The sequence below is a fragment of the Tupaia chinensis genome, unplaced genomic scaffold, assembly GCF_000334495.1.
Source record: "Tupaia chinensis unplaced genomic scaffold, TupChi_1.0 Scaffold146187_1, whole genome shotgun sequence".
Lineage (NCBI taxonomy): Eukaryota > Metazoa > Chordata > Mammalia > Scandentia > Tupaiidae > Tupaia > Tupaia belangeri.
The window spans coordinates 88,028-105,160 of NW_006206042.1; the positions used below are offsets into that span (position 1 = coordinate 88,028).

Consider the following 17,133-nt stretch of genomic DNA (forward strand, 5'->3'; position numbering starts at 1 on the left):
AAAAATGGAAGAAAAAGAATTGCAGCATGACTATACCCTACATTTTTCTTTTCTTTGTTTGTTTGTTTTTTCCCCCTCTCTCTGGTGAACACATGTACTCTCTAGCAATGGAAAAAAAAAAAGATTACCTCAATAGCAATCTATTAAGAGGGACTGGAACCTCCCTCTTAATAGATTGGAAAAAAACCAGAAGAAACAGATGTGTAAACTTTTTTGGAGCTTTTCTTCTTGTCTTGTTTTATTTTCTTCAGTCAATATGTATTTTGTGTAAATCAATACTTTGAACCTGCAAAGATAAAACATATTAATTCAGCAAAAAAAGAAATTCACATTATTTTTCTTGAGATGCACACTATTAGGAGCAAGGCATTGGTGCTGTGGTAACACAGCTATACCCGTAAAAAAAGTGTCCCCGGGTCTCCCTGCATGCGCCAGACATGTTTATGCCAGCAATCCCAGCTGGCTGAAACTAGGAGTTGACTGTGAAGTAAAGACCCTGTTGAGGGTGGCTCTCTCTCTCTCTTTTGCTGTCTCTTTCTCTCTCCTAGAAGAGACTGAAAAAATAATTACAAAATTATCAATGCTATACTGATAAAGTTCTGTATTAGGTACATGATATCACTGAGGAGGAACTGACACATTTCTACTCTAGCTAAAGGGCAGGATTTGAGCACCAAGAAATGACATTGGGAGGAGAATGATGTAAGACATCTGAAACATAAAGAGGGGAGAGTTATACTGATTTATTCCCCAAATGCAGCCTGTAGTAAAGTCTCTGTAGTTTGTAGCAAAATGAGAAAATTAAGGACAATGTATGAGTCTGTGTACAAAACTAAATTTATCCTAAACATTTTTAACTTTTTCTGAAATAACCACTTTGCTATTTTGCTGTTAAAATTCATTTTTTATTTTTCAAGCTAAATGATGCATAGTGGAAGAAACTAAGATATATTTAAAAATTCATTTTTCTCTATGAACTGATGATAACAGTTGGTGTTCAATTTTTAAATAGTTTTTACTTTGCAGGAAAGAAAGGCATAAACAAGAAACCAAGCCAGTGCTACCTCTCGTTAGTCCCCTCGTCTGTTTTCTTTCTGGAAAATGCACAGGTCCCAGATCTGGGAAGTGTGCTAGGAGATGATCTTTATAACTGCCTTTATAGCCTGTTAATTCCATGGGTTATCACTGTGCAAAGAACCTGACCTCAGTAACCAGAGGCCTCATCTCCATTGGGCATTGTGCCGAGGAGGGTGTGGTTGGAAGCTGGGCAGGATCCCTCTGGGCTATCTCCATAAAAGGCTCAGGAACCCCAAGCCAGGAGCCTCTGTGGAGAAGGCCTGCAGTCTGCACCCAGCTGGTCTCTTAGCACCAGGCCTGGGTGGAGGGAGAGAACCTGTGCTGGACAGAAGTGCTGCAGGTCTGTGAGTGGGGAGCCCCGATTTCAGCTCAGGTCCAGCTTTGGTCCCAGAGATGTGTAAGAGGGGGAAAAAAAAAGGCAAGAGGACTAGCCTCGCAAAAAACTAGTTAAGCCTTATCTGTTGGGAGCTGGATCCCACATGGCCGACCATGGTTCGAATCCCGACCCATGTGGCTTGAAAAACTGTGTGTGTATGCAATGTGTGTCCCCAATTCTGAAAGGATGGAGAAATGGAAGAAAAGGATTGCAGTGTGACCATGCCCCATAGGTAGTGCTCTCTCTCTTTTTCTCTACCCACCTGCTTTCTCTCTCATGAGTGCATATGCCCTCTACAATTAAAAATGAGGCAAAGGAGTCTTTCCGTCTCAGTGGGACTGGGCAGGGGTAAGGGCAGGAATGTGGAGATAAAAGTGGGTGAAGACAGCAACCTTCTTACTTTTCTTTAGATTACAATGGCCCATCTCAACTTCCTGCTGTTTTTCACTATGGTCACCAATGGGTACAGTGCAGGTGAGTCATGGCCTTAAGAGCAGCATTGTCCACAGGCCACTTAGGAGTGCTCCAGAACAGAACCAGGCTGGCTTGCTTCTGGGATGGTAGTCTCTCCTGAGCCAGAGACGATGTCTTTGTGAGGCACTGAGGTCAGTGGATATAAACTGAGTGCTGAGCTCTGGGCTCCTGTGGGATCCGGCCAGCAGTGAGGGTATTAGCTGAGGTGCGTTGTGGGCCCAGGCTCTGTGTCCATGAGGTCTTCAGGGGCTCTGGTAAAAATGTGTGCTCTCTCCCAGTCACTGCCTGCTCCTGTGCCTTGGCCTTGGCCTTGGAATTGCCATAGAGTAGCCTACCCTGTTCGGCACTCAGAATCTTTCTGTTATCATCTGAGTTTACCTCTCTTTTATAATTTTTTTCTTCTCTATATAAGTTTCTGTTGACTCGTCAGCAACTCCTTTTCAAGGTAAGCTCTTGGGGGGGGGGTGGATTTTAATTCCTTTGTATTCTGAGCACTTGGGGCAGGGCCTAACACAGGCCTGAGTTCCCATGGGGGCAGGCGTACATTACCCTGGTGCTGGAGGCTGGGCTGGATGGGCTGAGCAAACTCATAGGTATTAGTTATCTTAGGGCTGTCCACACCAGCAGCCAGGCTCTGCTGCAGTTGTGGGATGAGTTTGGGACAAGTACAAGAAGAGGCTGGGTTTTGTGTCAAATCTGCGATGAGAATGAATCATTGCATCTTCTCCAGCTGTGGCCAGTCCTGCTTCTGAGATATCGACCTGCTCCTCTCTGTCCTCATCTCTGCCCAGAAGCTGCAAGGAAATTAAAGACAGGTGCCGCAGTGCCCACGGTGAGTGACTCAGCAGAGCCCAGTCAGGCAATCTGGTTTTTGTCTTTTTTTTTTTTGGTTAAATAAAATGTATTGGGGAACCAACAGATATCATAATGGTTATGATGTCACTGGACTCCCATGTAGTTGACCATGGCTTGGGTCCTGGATCCTGTGGCTTAAAACACGCCAGATGTTTGTGTGTGTGTACCCAACATCCTCAGAGGAGAATGCAGGAGAAGAGACTGTGGTATGTCCATCCCACTGGGGGGTGATTTCTCAGTTTCCATCTCTCTCTCTGTGTCTCTCTGTCTCTCTAGTGAGTGCATGTGCCTTATAGCAACAATCTCTTAAAAAATGCATTGGCAGAGCCAGCAGGTGGCATGGTGGTTAAGGCACCCGGATTCTCATGTGGTTGACCACAGTTTGAGTCCTGGACTTGGCAACTTGAAAATCATACTGGACATGTATGTGTGCCCCAGATCCTGAGAGGTTAATGGAGGAAAAGGGGTTGTGGTGTGACTATGACCATTGGGGGTGATTTCTCACTTTCCTTCTCTCTCTCTCTCTCCAGGGAGTGAACACGCTCTACAGCAAAAGTCTAAAAATAAAAGTGGTAAAATGTAAAAATATTACATGTTTGCTAAATTTTGACATTTTAACCAATTTAAGTATACAATTTAGTGGCATTCATTATGGATGGTATTACCAGTATCACTTTCCAGACTTTTTTTTTTTTTTTTCTGTTTGCTATAGGGCATGTGTGCTCAAGAGAGAAGAAAAGAGAGAGAGAGAGAGGGAAAGTGAGAAATCACCTCTTAGGTATGATGGCCATGTCAATCCCTTCTCCTCCATTCTTGTGATTTTTGAGCACACACACACACACACACACACACACACACACACACGTACCTGGAGCAATTTTCCAGGTCCAGGACGCAAACCACAAGATTGGCCATATAGCATCCAGCCACCTTAACCTTCCAGCCACCTGCTGGCTCTCCAGTGCTTTTCATGACCTCAAACAGAAACTCTGAACCCATTAGACAATGACTCCATATTCTCCCTCCCCTAGGACTGACTATTCTATTTTCTGTCTCTATGATTCTGCCTCTTTTAGTGACCTGATGTAAGTAGATTCATTGGGCATTTGCCTTCTGTGCCTGGCTTATGTCACTTAGTATAATGTTTCCAAGGTTTACCCATCCCTTACATATGTTGCGGTTTCACTCCTTTCTATCGATCAGACGTACACCACACGTTTTATTTACCCACGTGTCTGTTGAGGAATTCTTGGCTGTTTCCACCTTCTGGCTCTTGTGTCTCACGGTGCAGTGGGCATTGCTGCACGAGGGTCTCTCTGGCTCCAGTTCTTCGTGGCGTGTACCTCGAAGTGGAATTCCTGGGTCATGTGATGATTCTGTTTATGAGAAAGGTCACCAGAGTGATGTTAATTCTAAGTTTTGTCTTAGTGAGAGGGTCGTGATCATCTGAACTCTGGAGACTCTAGTGCCTCTAGGGACACTTAGTGGCAGGACTAAGGTGAGGAGCCTTCAGGCCACGATTCTGGTTCTAATAGCCCAGTGGGCCATGGGGCTGAGGTGGACTGTGTGCTCTCAGACAGGGAGGCTCTGGGCTGGCTCTCTCCACAGATGGCCTGTATTTCCTCCGCACTGAGAACGGTGTTGTCTACCAGACCTTCTGTGACATGACCACTGCGGGCGGCGGCTGGACCCTGGTGGCCAGTGTGCACGAGAACTTCATGGCCGGGAAGTGCACGGTGGGTGACCGCTGGTCCAGTCAGCAGGGCAGCAGAGCAGACTACCCTGAGGGCGATGGCAATTGGGCCAATTACAACACCTTTGGGTCTGCAGAGACGGCCACAAGTGATGACTACAAGGTAGGTGCCACTTCCCACCCAGCTGGGAATGGGTGAGGAGGAAAGGGGGCTTCTGCAGTGTAGGTATCACATTTGTCTAACGTGAGGGAGGGTTGGCAGGTGGGCTTCAAAGTAGGGGTGGAGAAGAAGAGAGAAATACTTGGGTCCTGACTTCCTTCTTCCTGGCCATCAGGGACCCAGATACTGACAGGGAATTGTCACCTGCTGGAAGGGGGTGTCTGAGTGTTCTGGCTATCTATCCCTGCTGAGGCCTTTGGCTTCATGGGGCTCCTAGGCTACCAGGCTCAGCCTGTATTGCTTTGCAGAACCCTGGCTACTACGACATCCAGGCTCTGGACCTGGGCATCTGGCACGTGCCCAACAACTGCCCCCTGCAGCACTGGAGGGACAGCTCCCTGCTGAGGTACCGCACCAGCAGCAGCTTCTTCCAACGCATGGGCCATAATCTGTTTGGCATCTACCAGGTACAAGGGGCTGCTGGCTGGTTCTCGTGGGTGTAGAGAGAAGCAAGTGTTGGGTGTGAGCCGCAGCTGCGTTTCAATGGGCCTGTCTTCCAGGTTGCCCTAGCCTTGATTTCTGATGGCGTCTGTCTTGCCTCTCTCAGGAATTATGAGCCAGGCAAGAAGAGAGACCTATGGGAAAGTACTGCTGGAACGGGAAGAGTGCAAGTGACAGAGAGTGAGAGACAGAGAATGAGAGAGAGTGCCTGGTGATATGTACTCTTGGAGAAGTGATTGGCAGTAGAAAAGGGATTATTGTTTTTTTGAAAGGGAATTAAAAAAATGTTTATTCATTTATTTCTTTTATGAGGGATCAAGGAGATGGAGAGAGATACGCACCCCAATATGGTCTTAATGCTGGGATCCATATCCAGCCTCACCCACCCAGTATGATAAGCACACACACACACACACACACACACACACACGGTGTGCACAGTGACACCTCAGGACATGAACCTGGAACCTTCCCATGTGGGTCCATCTTCTCAGAACCTTGTGCCACCTTGTGCAGATCTCAGTAAGATTCTTGTTTTGAGAGGTTCTGAAACAATCTCTGCTATAGAGAAAGCACTGTTTCCCTCCGGAATGACTGTATTCCCAGGAAAGTCAAACCTATTGTCCTCACTCAGTGACTTTTTTTGTTCCCTGTAGAAATATCCAGTGAAGTACGGGGCAGGGAAGTGTTGGACTGACAACGGCCCGGCGGTTCCTGTGATCTATGACTTTGGTGATGCCCAGAAAACGGCATCTTATTACTCACTTCTTGGCCAGAGTGAGTCTTTAATACCCCTTTGAACTCTTTGTAGGAAAGGTGATCAATTAAGTTACTACAGGGAGCAGTGACTTACTACAGCCTGGTTCTCATCTATAAATGTTATCTGTATTGTCTTTTCTGATACGCATGACCACCTTTGAGGTCTGAGCTCTCATAATAATTATTTTATTGTTTTTCTGTAAGTATGCGTGTGCTCACTGGAGGGAGGAAGAGAGAGAAACTGAGAGAAAGCATTCCTGAAGGAAGATAGCTATTCTGCAATCCCTTCTCCATTCTCCTCTCTGGATTATGGGCACACACACACACACAATGTGCCCAGAATATTTTATAAACTACAATATCTGGGACTCTGTCAGCCAGGTGGGATCCAGTGCCTTATCTCTATGCCACCTGCTGGCCCCTGAGCTGTTATTAACCTCATCTTACAGGTTAGAAAAGTGAGGCACCAAGAGGTTCAGGAATTTGCTCAAGATCACAGGGCAAATGTAAGAGAGTCAGCACTGGGCTGAGGGAATTTGAGTCTGGACCCTGTACTGCTAGCAATCCCACTACTAATTCCTTAGTGACTTGTTAGGACCAGACTAGGTTCAGTCACACAGAGCAGAACACAACCCATAGTGAGACATTTTTTCTTCTTGTTAAAGGGCTTGTTTGTTTGCCTGAGAGACACAGAGAGACAGAGATAGAGAGAGAGAGGGAGAAAGCACCCCAGTGGGATTTGGTCATACTGCAATCCCTTCTCCATTTCTCCATCCTGTCAGAATTTACGGCACACACACACACACACACACACACACACACACACACACACACACAGTGTATACATTTTGTTTTTCTTTCCTTTATTTTTTATTTTAGAGAGATTTTTTGCTATAGGGCAATGTGTGCTTGCTGGAGAAACAGAGAGAGACAGAGAGACAGAAAGTGAGAAATTGATCACACTGCAATCCCTCCTCCATTCTCCTCTCGGGACTTTGAGCATGCATACACACTTGCCCAGTGTGAGTTTTAAGCAATTGGATCTGGCACTCAAACCATGGTCAAATATGTGCGAATCCTGAGATATATCTGCTGGTCCTCCATTGTGTTTTTTAAGCCATTAGGACCAGGATTTGAACCTAGATTGTCAGCTATGTGAGAGCTGGCTCCCATAACCATTAAGCAATGGACTGGCCTGAGACTTTTTTTCTATTCATAAGGAATAACCATTAGTTTTTTTTGTTTTTTTGTTTTTTTGTTTCAGAGGTTTTTGCCTTAGGGCACATGCATTCACTGGAGAGAGAAACAGAGACAGTGAGAGAGAAAGTAAGAAATCACCCCCCAGAGAGGCTGGCCTTGCTACAATATCTTCTCCTCCATTCTCTTCTGGATGGGATCTTGGGCACACACACACAATTACCTGGTGAGATTTTTCAAGCCACCGGGTCTAGGACTTGAACTGTTGTTTGCCATGTGGGTGTTCAAGGATGTAACTGCTATGACATTGGCTGGCTCCAACTACTAGTTTTAAAAAAATGTTTGTTAAATTTATTGATGATAGAAAGTACATATATGTGTGTGTATATATATATATAGAGAGAGAAGTTCCTCTGATAGGGTCTCATCACACTGTGACTCCCTTTCCTGGGCCCTCTAGCTTCTCTAAATCCTGGACGTGCAGGTACATGCCCAGTAGCTTTCAAGCCAACCAAGGGATTTGAATCCACAGTTGGTCATGTGACTTCTAGCACTGTAGTTCAATTTGCTACTGACCATGCCATCGGGCTGGACTAGCTGATAGTTATTTTATGTATCCAAAGTTGGCAGCATAATATTCTTCACAGAGACTGAGCTTATGCCATAAGATTCAAAACCATAATTATGATGTCTGGAATTTGAGATTTTAAAATAAAAGAGAACAAGAAGAATGCAAACAAGAACAGAGTGAATATATACTTGCAGATAGCTGCAACTGTGCCCTCAGAGGGGTTCAGATCTCCTTGCATAGTTGAACTTCTCTTCACAAGGGACTCTTTCTGAGGACTGACTATTTGTCTTTGATGTTGAGAAAGGCCCCTCTTGGCCAAGTTTGGGGCCAGGATGTACCGGACATTGACTGCAGAGATGTTGGGCTTCAGCAGTGTGGCCAGAGGGTTGGGTTCTAGCCTGAACTTGGGCATAGAGAATCTCTGGGCTGGCCTCAAGAAAGTTGTTTCTAGCATCCTACTTAAATGCTTTTTTCTGCCTCTTGTTTTCAGCGGAATTCACTGCAGGATTTGTCCAGTTCAGGGTATTTAATAATGAGGGAGCAGCCAATGCCTTGTGTGCTGGAATGAGGGTCACTGGATGCAACACTGAGCACGTGAGTCTTTGTGGATTAGGGGTGCAAGTGGGTGAGACTGGGTTTGCCATTGTGTATTGGTATGTATGTGTTGAGAGTGGTCTGATTGTAGGAACCTCAATGAAGCTACCCCTCTCAGGCCATGCCTATGGGGGTGAACAGTAGGCATTAATAAATTTCAAATATTTAAAATTGAGTGCTTATTGAATATAAAGGATGGGAAGGGACAATGTTTGGAATAGCATCATGGTTTTTATTTGGTTAATTTAGTGTCATTTATTAAGGTGGTATCTGGATGGTGAATAGGTTTGGTGTTAATGAGATAAATAATGAACTGTTTGGTCATGTGGATCTTGACATGCTTTTGTGGAGATCCAGGTTAAATTTCAAAATCTTCCACACAAGAAACATTTGAATTAGAGATAGACATCCAGGGGTCATTTTGGGTGCCCCAAATCCCAATAGGATGGAGATATGGAGGAAAGGGTTTGCAGCATAACCACTTCCCATGGGGGGGGGGGGGGGGATGCTGTCTTGCCCTGTCTTTCTCTAGCAAGTGCACTCAACCTTTAGCAAAAATTTAAAAAAAAATATCTTGAGGCTGTCAGTGACTTATCAGTAACTGAAGCCAAAGATATACATTATTTACAAGGGAAAGATAAGTATATTCTTCCCTGGGGATCTGTAGGTAAGGGATTCATGAACAGAGTCCAGCCAGGGGATCTGTAAATGAATGTTCAGAAAAGTTGAAAAAAACAGTCAGAAAGAAACTCTGATATCACTAATGCTAAAGAAAGAGAGTTTTTTAAAGTTCACTTTTTAATTTCTTCAATGAGAGAGAGACAGAGACAGAGAGATAGACACTCTCAATAGGGTCTTCATGCCATGGTCTACTCCCAGCCCCAGCCATGTCATGTCATAGGCATAGCTGCATAGCTGTGTGGCTGGCATATACAGAGAAGCCCTGGAATGAACCAGGGACCTTCCCATGTGGGTCCAGTTGTATTACCGCTGGGCACCATCTGGCCTGGAAGAGAGAGTTCTGTGGGAAGAATAGATCAATACTGCTAATAAAGAATCTGATGAAGATAGATTCCACTGGATGCATTTGGTCATTAAGATGTTGGCCTCACCCTCAGATCTCTCAGGCCATGCCTTCTGTTCCTTATTTCCCAGCACTGCATTGGTGGAGGAGGATTCTTCCCCCAGGGCAATCCCCGACAGTGTGGGGATTTCTCTGCTTTTGATTGGGATGGATATGGAGCTCAAACAGATTCTAGCAATAGTCGGGAGATAACTGAGGCAGCCGTACTTTTATTCTACCGTTGAGAGCTTTGTGGAAGAGGATCCAGACCTCCACTCTCAACCATGAGGTCCCAAGGATGGAGAGTAATTTACCCAGTAACTAGTATGATAATGGCAATGGAGAGGAAATAAATCAAATGACTCAAGGCCTGGTGCTTCTGTGAGTTCTTTTCCTGCAAGGGGTGAACACTGTAGGAGATTTCAAAAGCGTATCTGTTGTTCTGGTTGATTCTGTCTCAACCACTGGTTTTTTGGTTGCAATGTTAGGATTTGGGAATCTTGACAGAAGAAAATGCTCCTACTCAATCACTTCAGGTAGCCCTTAAAAGAAACAGAAGAGGGTCAACTAAGAGGTGTGATGGTTAAAGCAGCTGGATCCCACCTGGCTGTTTGTGCAATTTGAATCCTGGACTCAGCGTCTTGAAAAACATGTATGGCACATGTGTTTGCATGCCTACAATCCTGAGAAGAGAATGGAGCAGAAAGGATTGAAGTGTGGCCGTCCTCCCTAGGGGGTTGCTTTCTCACTTTCCCTCTCTCTCCAGTGAGCACACATGCCCTATAAGGACAACAAAAAAACACAAACACACACAAAACAAAACAACAAAAACCCTCCAGAAGAATAAAAGGCAAGGGAGAAGCACTTTATCCTGACTTTTCCTAACTCACCCACATAGACCAATCAATTTGTCTTCAACTTGAATATTCTAGGCACGGTGATTGGGCATTCTCCTTAAGGAAGGATGGATGGGGCTAGTATAATGATGGAGACTATCCTTGGACCATGACTTCACTATTTCTCGGCTCCTATATTTAGGTGCTTATTCAAGTGGAGCCAAGTAGTCAAATCATCCCAAATGTGTTATTGGTACAGACAGGATGTAAATGACATTAGTTCTGACCCACAGCTAAATATTAAACATTGTTTTGCATTTTTCTCTGAAATGCAAATCTGATTATAATAAATCCTCCCAATTCCCCCCCTCCCCCCCACACACACCCCAAGTGCTAATTATCTATCATTGGATAGAACATGAAGTTCAAAGTTCTTAGGCCTTGGGGAAATTAGAAGAAGAGGAGGAGGAGGAAGAAGAAGGAGAAGAGAAAAAGAGGACAGAGAAAAATAAGAGAAGGGGAAAAAGAAGGGTAACAGAAAGGGAAGAAATTTGCTTTAAAAGTGTCCAGGAAGGCTATACTTAAACTAGATTTACTTGGGTCTGGGTTAGAAATTACTAGTACTGCTCTACAGAGTTTCTTCCTCTACTTCCCCTGTGGATGTGCTCACAAACCTAAAAGCTCTCTAAGCCCTCTGCTTCTGACATTTTCAGTGAGGCTTCATGGTGTAGGCATGGTCAACTATTACTCACTTCCAACCTCTCTCCTCTCCCTGGAGACTGGGGGTTGACATTGATAGCTGCTAGCTTCTATTCCCTCTCCTCTTCATCCTCGGGGAAATTAGAAGAAGAGGAGGAGGAGGAAGAAGAAGGAGAAGAGAAAAAGAGGACAGAGAAAAATAAGAGAAGGGGAAAAAGAAGGGTAACAGAAAGGGAAGAAATTTGCTTTAAAAGTGTCCAGGAAGGCTATACTTAAACTAGATTTACTTGGGTCTGGGTTAGAAATTACTAGTACTGCTCTACAGAGTTTCTTCCTCTACTTCCCCTGTGGATGTGCTCACAAACCTAAAAGCTCTCTAAGCCCTCTGCTTCTGACATTTTCAGTGAGGCTTCATGGTGTAGGCATGGTCAACTATTACTCACTTCCAACCTCTCTCCTCTCCCTGGAGACTGGGGGTTGACATTGATAGCTGCTAGCTTCTATTCCCTCTCCTCTTCATCCTCTGGTGACCAGCCCTCATCTAGAAATGCACCAAGAGACACCTCGTTAGAATAAAGACAGACTGCTGTCACTCAGGCAATTCCAAAGATTTAGGAGGTCTCTGTCTGGGACTAGGGTCAATGGCCAAATATTAGAATGAAATATTCTCCCAGTACTCCTGTTCACAAGGGTTCTGTGACACCTGTGCTGGGGACCAGGGACTGAGACCAACTTTATATTTCTTATTCATTCATGGTTTTGTACATGATTCAAAAGACTAACATATTAAGGAAACATTATTAGCGTATGCTTCTGGACACACAATGTATGGTATAATTTTGTAGCATCAACAACCACAAGGGATGGAGAGAGAACTGGAAAGGATAAAAGTTTTGGATGTTATTGAAAATCCAAAGCTGCCTGGCTCTTCTGGAGGGTGGATCTCAAGTGTAGATGGTTAGGGCAGCAAAATTGAGAGAAGGCAAGAGAAGAAAGAGAGAACTGCTGTGGGAAAGTAGTTAAAGAGGAAGGGAGGGGATACAGAAGCACAGAAGGAAACTTGGAGCAAAACGACATTCTTGTGAAAAAAAAAAAAAAAAGGAATTTGTATGTGCTCGAACTCTGGTATCCAATTGCATAGAATCCCCGGGCTTGTTAGACTTTTCTCAGGTTTCTTCCTATGTAGCCCCAGCTACTCCTCCTGTACTTCAACATTATAGCTTGCTCATTTGGGTTCTGCCCCTCAGCCCACATCCTCTCCAGACCCTCTCCCATACAACCTCTGTCACTTGAGGCAAACTTCACAAGCTCAGTTGTGAGAACCTTCAGATGAAGTCCAGGGCCTGGGGCTTTCTCAGCGGCCTTGTCAGCTTGCAGCAGAAGTGAACAGCCTCGAGTTGAGGAAATTGTGGCTGGGCAGGCACCCAGGCAGTTCTGCTCCCCTGCTACCTCCTGGGACAGCCCGCCAGGCAGTTCTGCTCCCCTGCTACCTCCTGCTGACTGGCGGTTGCTGAGCCTGTGCACTGTGGGGCAGAGAGTGACGGGGAACAGGGGTCACCAGAGCACCCCAACCCCGTGCTGTGAGATGTCAAGGCAATAGGTCACCGTTCTGCTCCTCCTGCTCCTCGAGGGGCATCAGGGCCAAGGTAAGAAAGCCAGCCTGGTGGGGTGGAGAGTTGGCATGGACTGGCCCTAGAGCAGAGCCTAGAGCCTCTAGGTCACGCTGTTTATGTGCTCACATGGAACTGTGACTCCAAGCAGCTCTTGGTCGGCCAGGACAAACTGGAAGTGGGTCAAGAGGCCCTCAAGAGAGGCTTTTGGCCCTGCTATCAGCACTTCAGCAAGCCCTGGCCCTGGAGACTCTTCTCCCTGCTTCCCTTGACCTTCCTGTGAAGCTCTGAGGGAACAGCAGCAACCCCAAGGACGAGCTCAGAGACAGACAGATGGATCCTGAGCTGCTCATAGGAGGGCTGGGATCAGAGGGGGACAGAGGCTTTACCTGCATGTCCTGTTCCCACATCTCAGTTTCCCCAGCAACACAGAGGTCACAGGAGCCTTAGAAGTGGTAAGCAAATGCTGACTTGGGGTGGAAGGAGAAGTAGACTGTTTCAGGAAGTGCCACGGCAGGCCGACAGCTGCAGGCAGGATGCCAAGCCAGCTACTATTTCCTAAGGGGTATCTCAGCTGAGGGCTGCTGCCCTCTTTCTGGAATCCAGGGTGCCCAAAACTTGGATCTTGTCATTTTCCTTTCCTTCTCTCCCCTTTCCTTCTCTTCCCTTTTCTTCCTTTCCCTTCTCTTTTTTCTCTTCTCTTTATTTTCTTTCCTTCTTTTCTCTCCCTCCCTCAATCCCTTCCTTTTTTCTTTTCTTTCTTCCTTCTGCCTCTCTCTCTCTTTCCTTCCTTCTTCTTCTTTAACATCAGAGCGTATGCACACATGTGAGAGAGTGAGAGAGACACAGGATGCAACTCCTCTGATTGGCTAAAAACCTTTCTCTCCCAATCTTCTGTCCCACCAGGATCCTGGGTAGTGCACACATGCCTTGCATGTTTCTCAAGACTCCTGGGTGGGACTTGAACCTTGGTTGGCCATGTGAAATCCAGCTTTCTCTGTGCAGGACTTAACCACTGTGTTACGGGCTGACCTGGACACTATTTTCTATTAACAGCTCTGCTAGGGGCTTCCTGGGTGAGAGTAGCATGACAGAAGGCCATATTCTGCTACAAAGGGAGGAAACCGAGGCACAGGATCGTGTTTGTCCAGGGTCATTAGAAGCCTCATGTGGAATACAGCGCCTTCCCTGGCCCTCAGTGCTGGCACCAAGCCCCTGAGCAAGCTTAGGTTTCTCATGAAGATGCTGTCCAGGGCAGGATGTGGCCCTGGAGCCGTTTCCCGCGGCTTCCGCATCACTGAGCACCACTTTGGGTTCTCGTTTGCTATTGATTTCAGTACTTGGTAGAGAGCATGTGCACTTGTCAGAGAGTCAGAGAGGGAAGGTAAGAAATCACCTCTGGGGGCAGGACCAGTCACACTGCAAGCCCTTCTCCTCCATTTTTCTCTCATGAGAGCACATGCACCTGGTGTGATTTTCAAGCTGCCAGTTCTGGGATTCGAATCATGGAGTTGGCCCTGTGGCATCCAGCACCTTAACCACGATGCCACCTGCTGGCCCCCTGCATTCTTCTTTTAATATGGATCCTCTGGTCCTGATCTATAGCATTTCTGGGGAGAAAGGAAACCAGAAGACAGAGTGGGAAGAGAATTAGGGCTGTCATCAGAGCTGGTTGGGGAGGAGAGGGAGTGACTCGGAACCAGCGTGCAGTGCTGGGAGGGGGCTGGGCACCTGGTGGAGAGACTCCTGCCAATGGAGCCGTTTGAGGGCTTGCTCCCGGTTTCTGCTGTAGCTGATTCACAGAGTAAGCGATGTGGAGAGAACTACGCGGCTGTCAGGGACACGCGGGTTACGACGTGCTGCTCCTTCCCTGTGTCACCGTGTCCTTGTGTTCACGTCACGCCCAGCCAGTAAAAGGTGAATGAATAGACGTCAGTCCCAACCCCTGAATGCGATAAGCTGAGATAACTCAGGAGCGGCTGTCGGCTGTCCCCAGCATTCTCACCTGCCACACGCACATGCCAAATGTAAGTAAGCAAGAAAGAGATGGAGACGGAGGATCCCAGGTCCTGAATGGTCAAACCCTATCACCACAAACACTTTGTTCCGACGTGTGGACAGGAGTCAGTGGAGCAGGCTGCAGGGCCGAGAAGGGACGAAGTGGCGTCACTGACATCCACACACTGAGAGGTGGGATTAGAGTTCAGCGCTCCTCCTGCCTCCGCCCGGCCCCTGGTGTCAGGTGTGGAGGTGTCCAGTGAGCACCACACTGAGGCCTTCGCCAGGGAGACATAGCCTAGACAACAGCGGCTAACTGCGGGGATGAGGCCCCTTCCTGACCCGGGAAGGCAGCCTGGCAAGGGCAATGTAGTCGGAGGGACAAACAGGGACAAGGGCAGCTCCCAGAGCCCAGGCCTTTCTTCCTTATCCTTCCCCACCAATGTTTCCACATTCCCGGGAGGACTGTCAACTCTGTGTTCGTACCCCAAACATCTGAAGTCTGTAAGCTTGTGTGTGTTTGTGTGTGTGTGTGTGCACGTGCGTGCATGTGTGTGTGTGCATGTCTGTGTGTGTGCATGTGTAGGTGTGTTAGGTACTGGATAGAAGACAACTTGGAATCTTAAAGACGTCATAAAGCCACGGGACCAGCAGATGGTGAAATGGCTATATCATTGAACTGTCATGTAGTCAACTGCAGTTCTAGTCCTGGTCCCGGTAGCTTAAACTCACACCAAGCACGTGTGCCTGTGTGCCCAAGATCCTGAGAGGAGTATGGAGGAGGAGGGATTGTGGCATTGCCATTTCCCCTGGGGGGTGATTTCTTGCTTTCTGTCTCTCTCTGTCTTTCTGCTGAGCGCACGTGCTTTATAGCAAATACCTCTCAAAAAAAAATTATAGAAAAACCTCTTCAAAAAAAAAAAAAGATATCATAAAGCCATCAGAAAGATGGGCCATCTTCAGAGCCCAAATAAATAGGTTTAGGTGAAAAGCAGAATTATATGTTCCCTTGGGAACAACAAATTTAGCAACCACAATGAAGGTGATCCATGGGGACAGCATTCTGTGCTAGGCTTTGTTCTAAAAGGTCGACATAGGAGCAGGTGAGGGGGAGGTTTAGGCAGCTGGATCCACGTGGCTGAACACAAGGATCGGATCTTGGACACATGCATGTTTACACGCCCCAAATCCCAGAGGGGATGGAGGAACCTGGTGGCTAGGAAAATGCACACATGCATGGTTACACGCCCCAAATCCCAGAGGGGATGGAGGAGAAAGAACTGCTATGTGGCCATCCCCTGAGGGATGATTTCTCACTTTTCCTCTCTCTGTCTATATCTCTCTGGTGAGCACACAACCCCTATAGCAAAAGCTAATTTAAAAAAGGAGAAAAATATTACGAATAAAACTCACTTAATCCTCATGCTTTATAAGGTAGGTTCTGTTATTCTCCCCGTTAGGTACCCAAGGTCCTGTGGCTATGAGTAGCACCAGTAGAAGCCCAACAAGACAGGCTCCAGAGTCAGAGTTCTAAGGACACTCCCCATGCTGCGTCTCTAACAAGCCACACAAGTGCCTGCCCCACAGGAGCTGTGGGACGGCGTGTCAGAACCATCCTGAGCACCATCACTCCTTACCCAAGCTCCAGGTGGCTTCTTGTTTAATTCTGTGACCTATGTCGGGAGCATGGGCTTTCCATATCCCATAACATTTCTTTTTCTTGGCGAGAGAGCATGGTGCCTCACCAGAGAGAGAGATACAGTGAGAGACAAGGGAAGAAAGCACTCCCCAAGGGGCATCATAATCCCGTCTCCATTTCTTAATTATGTTGGGATTTTGGGCCCATGTGCACATGGGCCTGGTATAGTTTGCAAGCTGCTGGGGCTAGAATTTGGACCATGGGCAGTCATGTAATCTTGCTTCCTTAACCATAAGGCTATGGAGCAGGCCCTGAAAGGTTTTCGTGTTCTCTGAAAACCTTCTCGGTCCTGGGACAGGCCTCTTGGTCTTGGGCACATGGGAGAGAGAAGGGACAAGGGGAGAGCAGGGCTTGGGTGGACAGTGGTGGAACTGGGTAAGGCAGCAGAGAAGATCCCAGTGCCTGGTTCCAGCCGGCTGGCAGAAGGTGGGTTGTTGAAGCCACGCTGGGGTAACTGGGCAGAGCAGCCAGGAGTGCCTTGACTTGTGCCAAGTCTCATCACTAGCCGTGTGGACCACTTTGCTCTCCCTGCTCCTCCCATTGCCAGTGGGTTTGCCCACATCGTACAGAAAAGAGGGCAGTGAGCCGTTCCCTGGGAAGACGACTGAGCAGGGCCTTGTTACTAAGCAGACCAAGGAGCCCTGGGACACTGGTCAGCCCATGGGCATGTCAGGGTTGGGCTGTTGCTAAGCATGTGAGTGCTAAATTGGAACAGATCAAATGTCCAAAGAGAGACTTTTGTTTGTTTGGGATTCAGAAATTCCAGGTTGGGGACCAGCAGTTAGCGTAATGGCAATGTCGCTGGACTCCCACATAGTCGACGGCGGTTCGCATCCCGGACCCGGTGGCTTAAAACTCACGCTGGGCACGTGTGCGTGCGTGCCCAAGATCCCGAGAGGAGAACGGAGGAGAAGGGATTGTGGCATGGCCATCCCCCCGGGGGGTGATTTCTCGCTTTCTGTCTCTCTGTC

General features: G+C 47.1%; 1 protein-coding gene across 1 annotated transcript; it reads left to right on the top strand.

Annotated features, from left to right (window-relative positions):
* Window positions 1-1,869: 1,869 nt before the first annotated feature.
* Window positions 1,870-9,618, top strand: LOC102496128 (intelectin-2-like). Its single transcript, XM_027768438.1, has 7 exons — window positions 1,870-1,927; window positions 2,658-2,759; window positions 4,391-4,638; window positions 4,944-5,102; window positions 5,793-5,913; window positions 8,154-8,257; window positions 9,413-9,618. The coding sequence occupies exons 1-7, from the start codon at window positions 1,870-1,872 to the stop codon at window positions 9,563-9,565; spliced, it is 945 nt and encodes a 314-aa protein (XP_027624239.1). The 3' UTR covers window positions 9,566-9,618.
* The last annotated feature ends 7,515 nt before the right edge of the window (window positions 9,619-17,133 follow it).

Bases quoted from the DNA above. Each gene is read 5' to 3' on its own strand.
- LOC102496128 (XM_027768438.1), top strand. From the start codon at position 1,870: ATGGCCCATCTCAACTTCCTGCTGTTTTTCACTATGGTCACCAATGGG. The intron at 1,928-2,657 runs GTGAGTCATGGC...CATCTTCTCCAG, and splicing joins CACCAATGGGTACAGTGCAG to CTGTGGCCAGTCCTGCTTCT. The intron at 5,914-8,153 runs GTGAGTCTTTAA...TCTTGTTTTCAG, and splicing joins TTACTCACTTCTTGGCCAGA to CGGAATTCACTGCAGGATTT.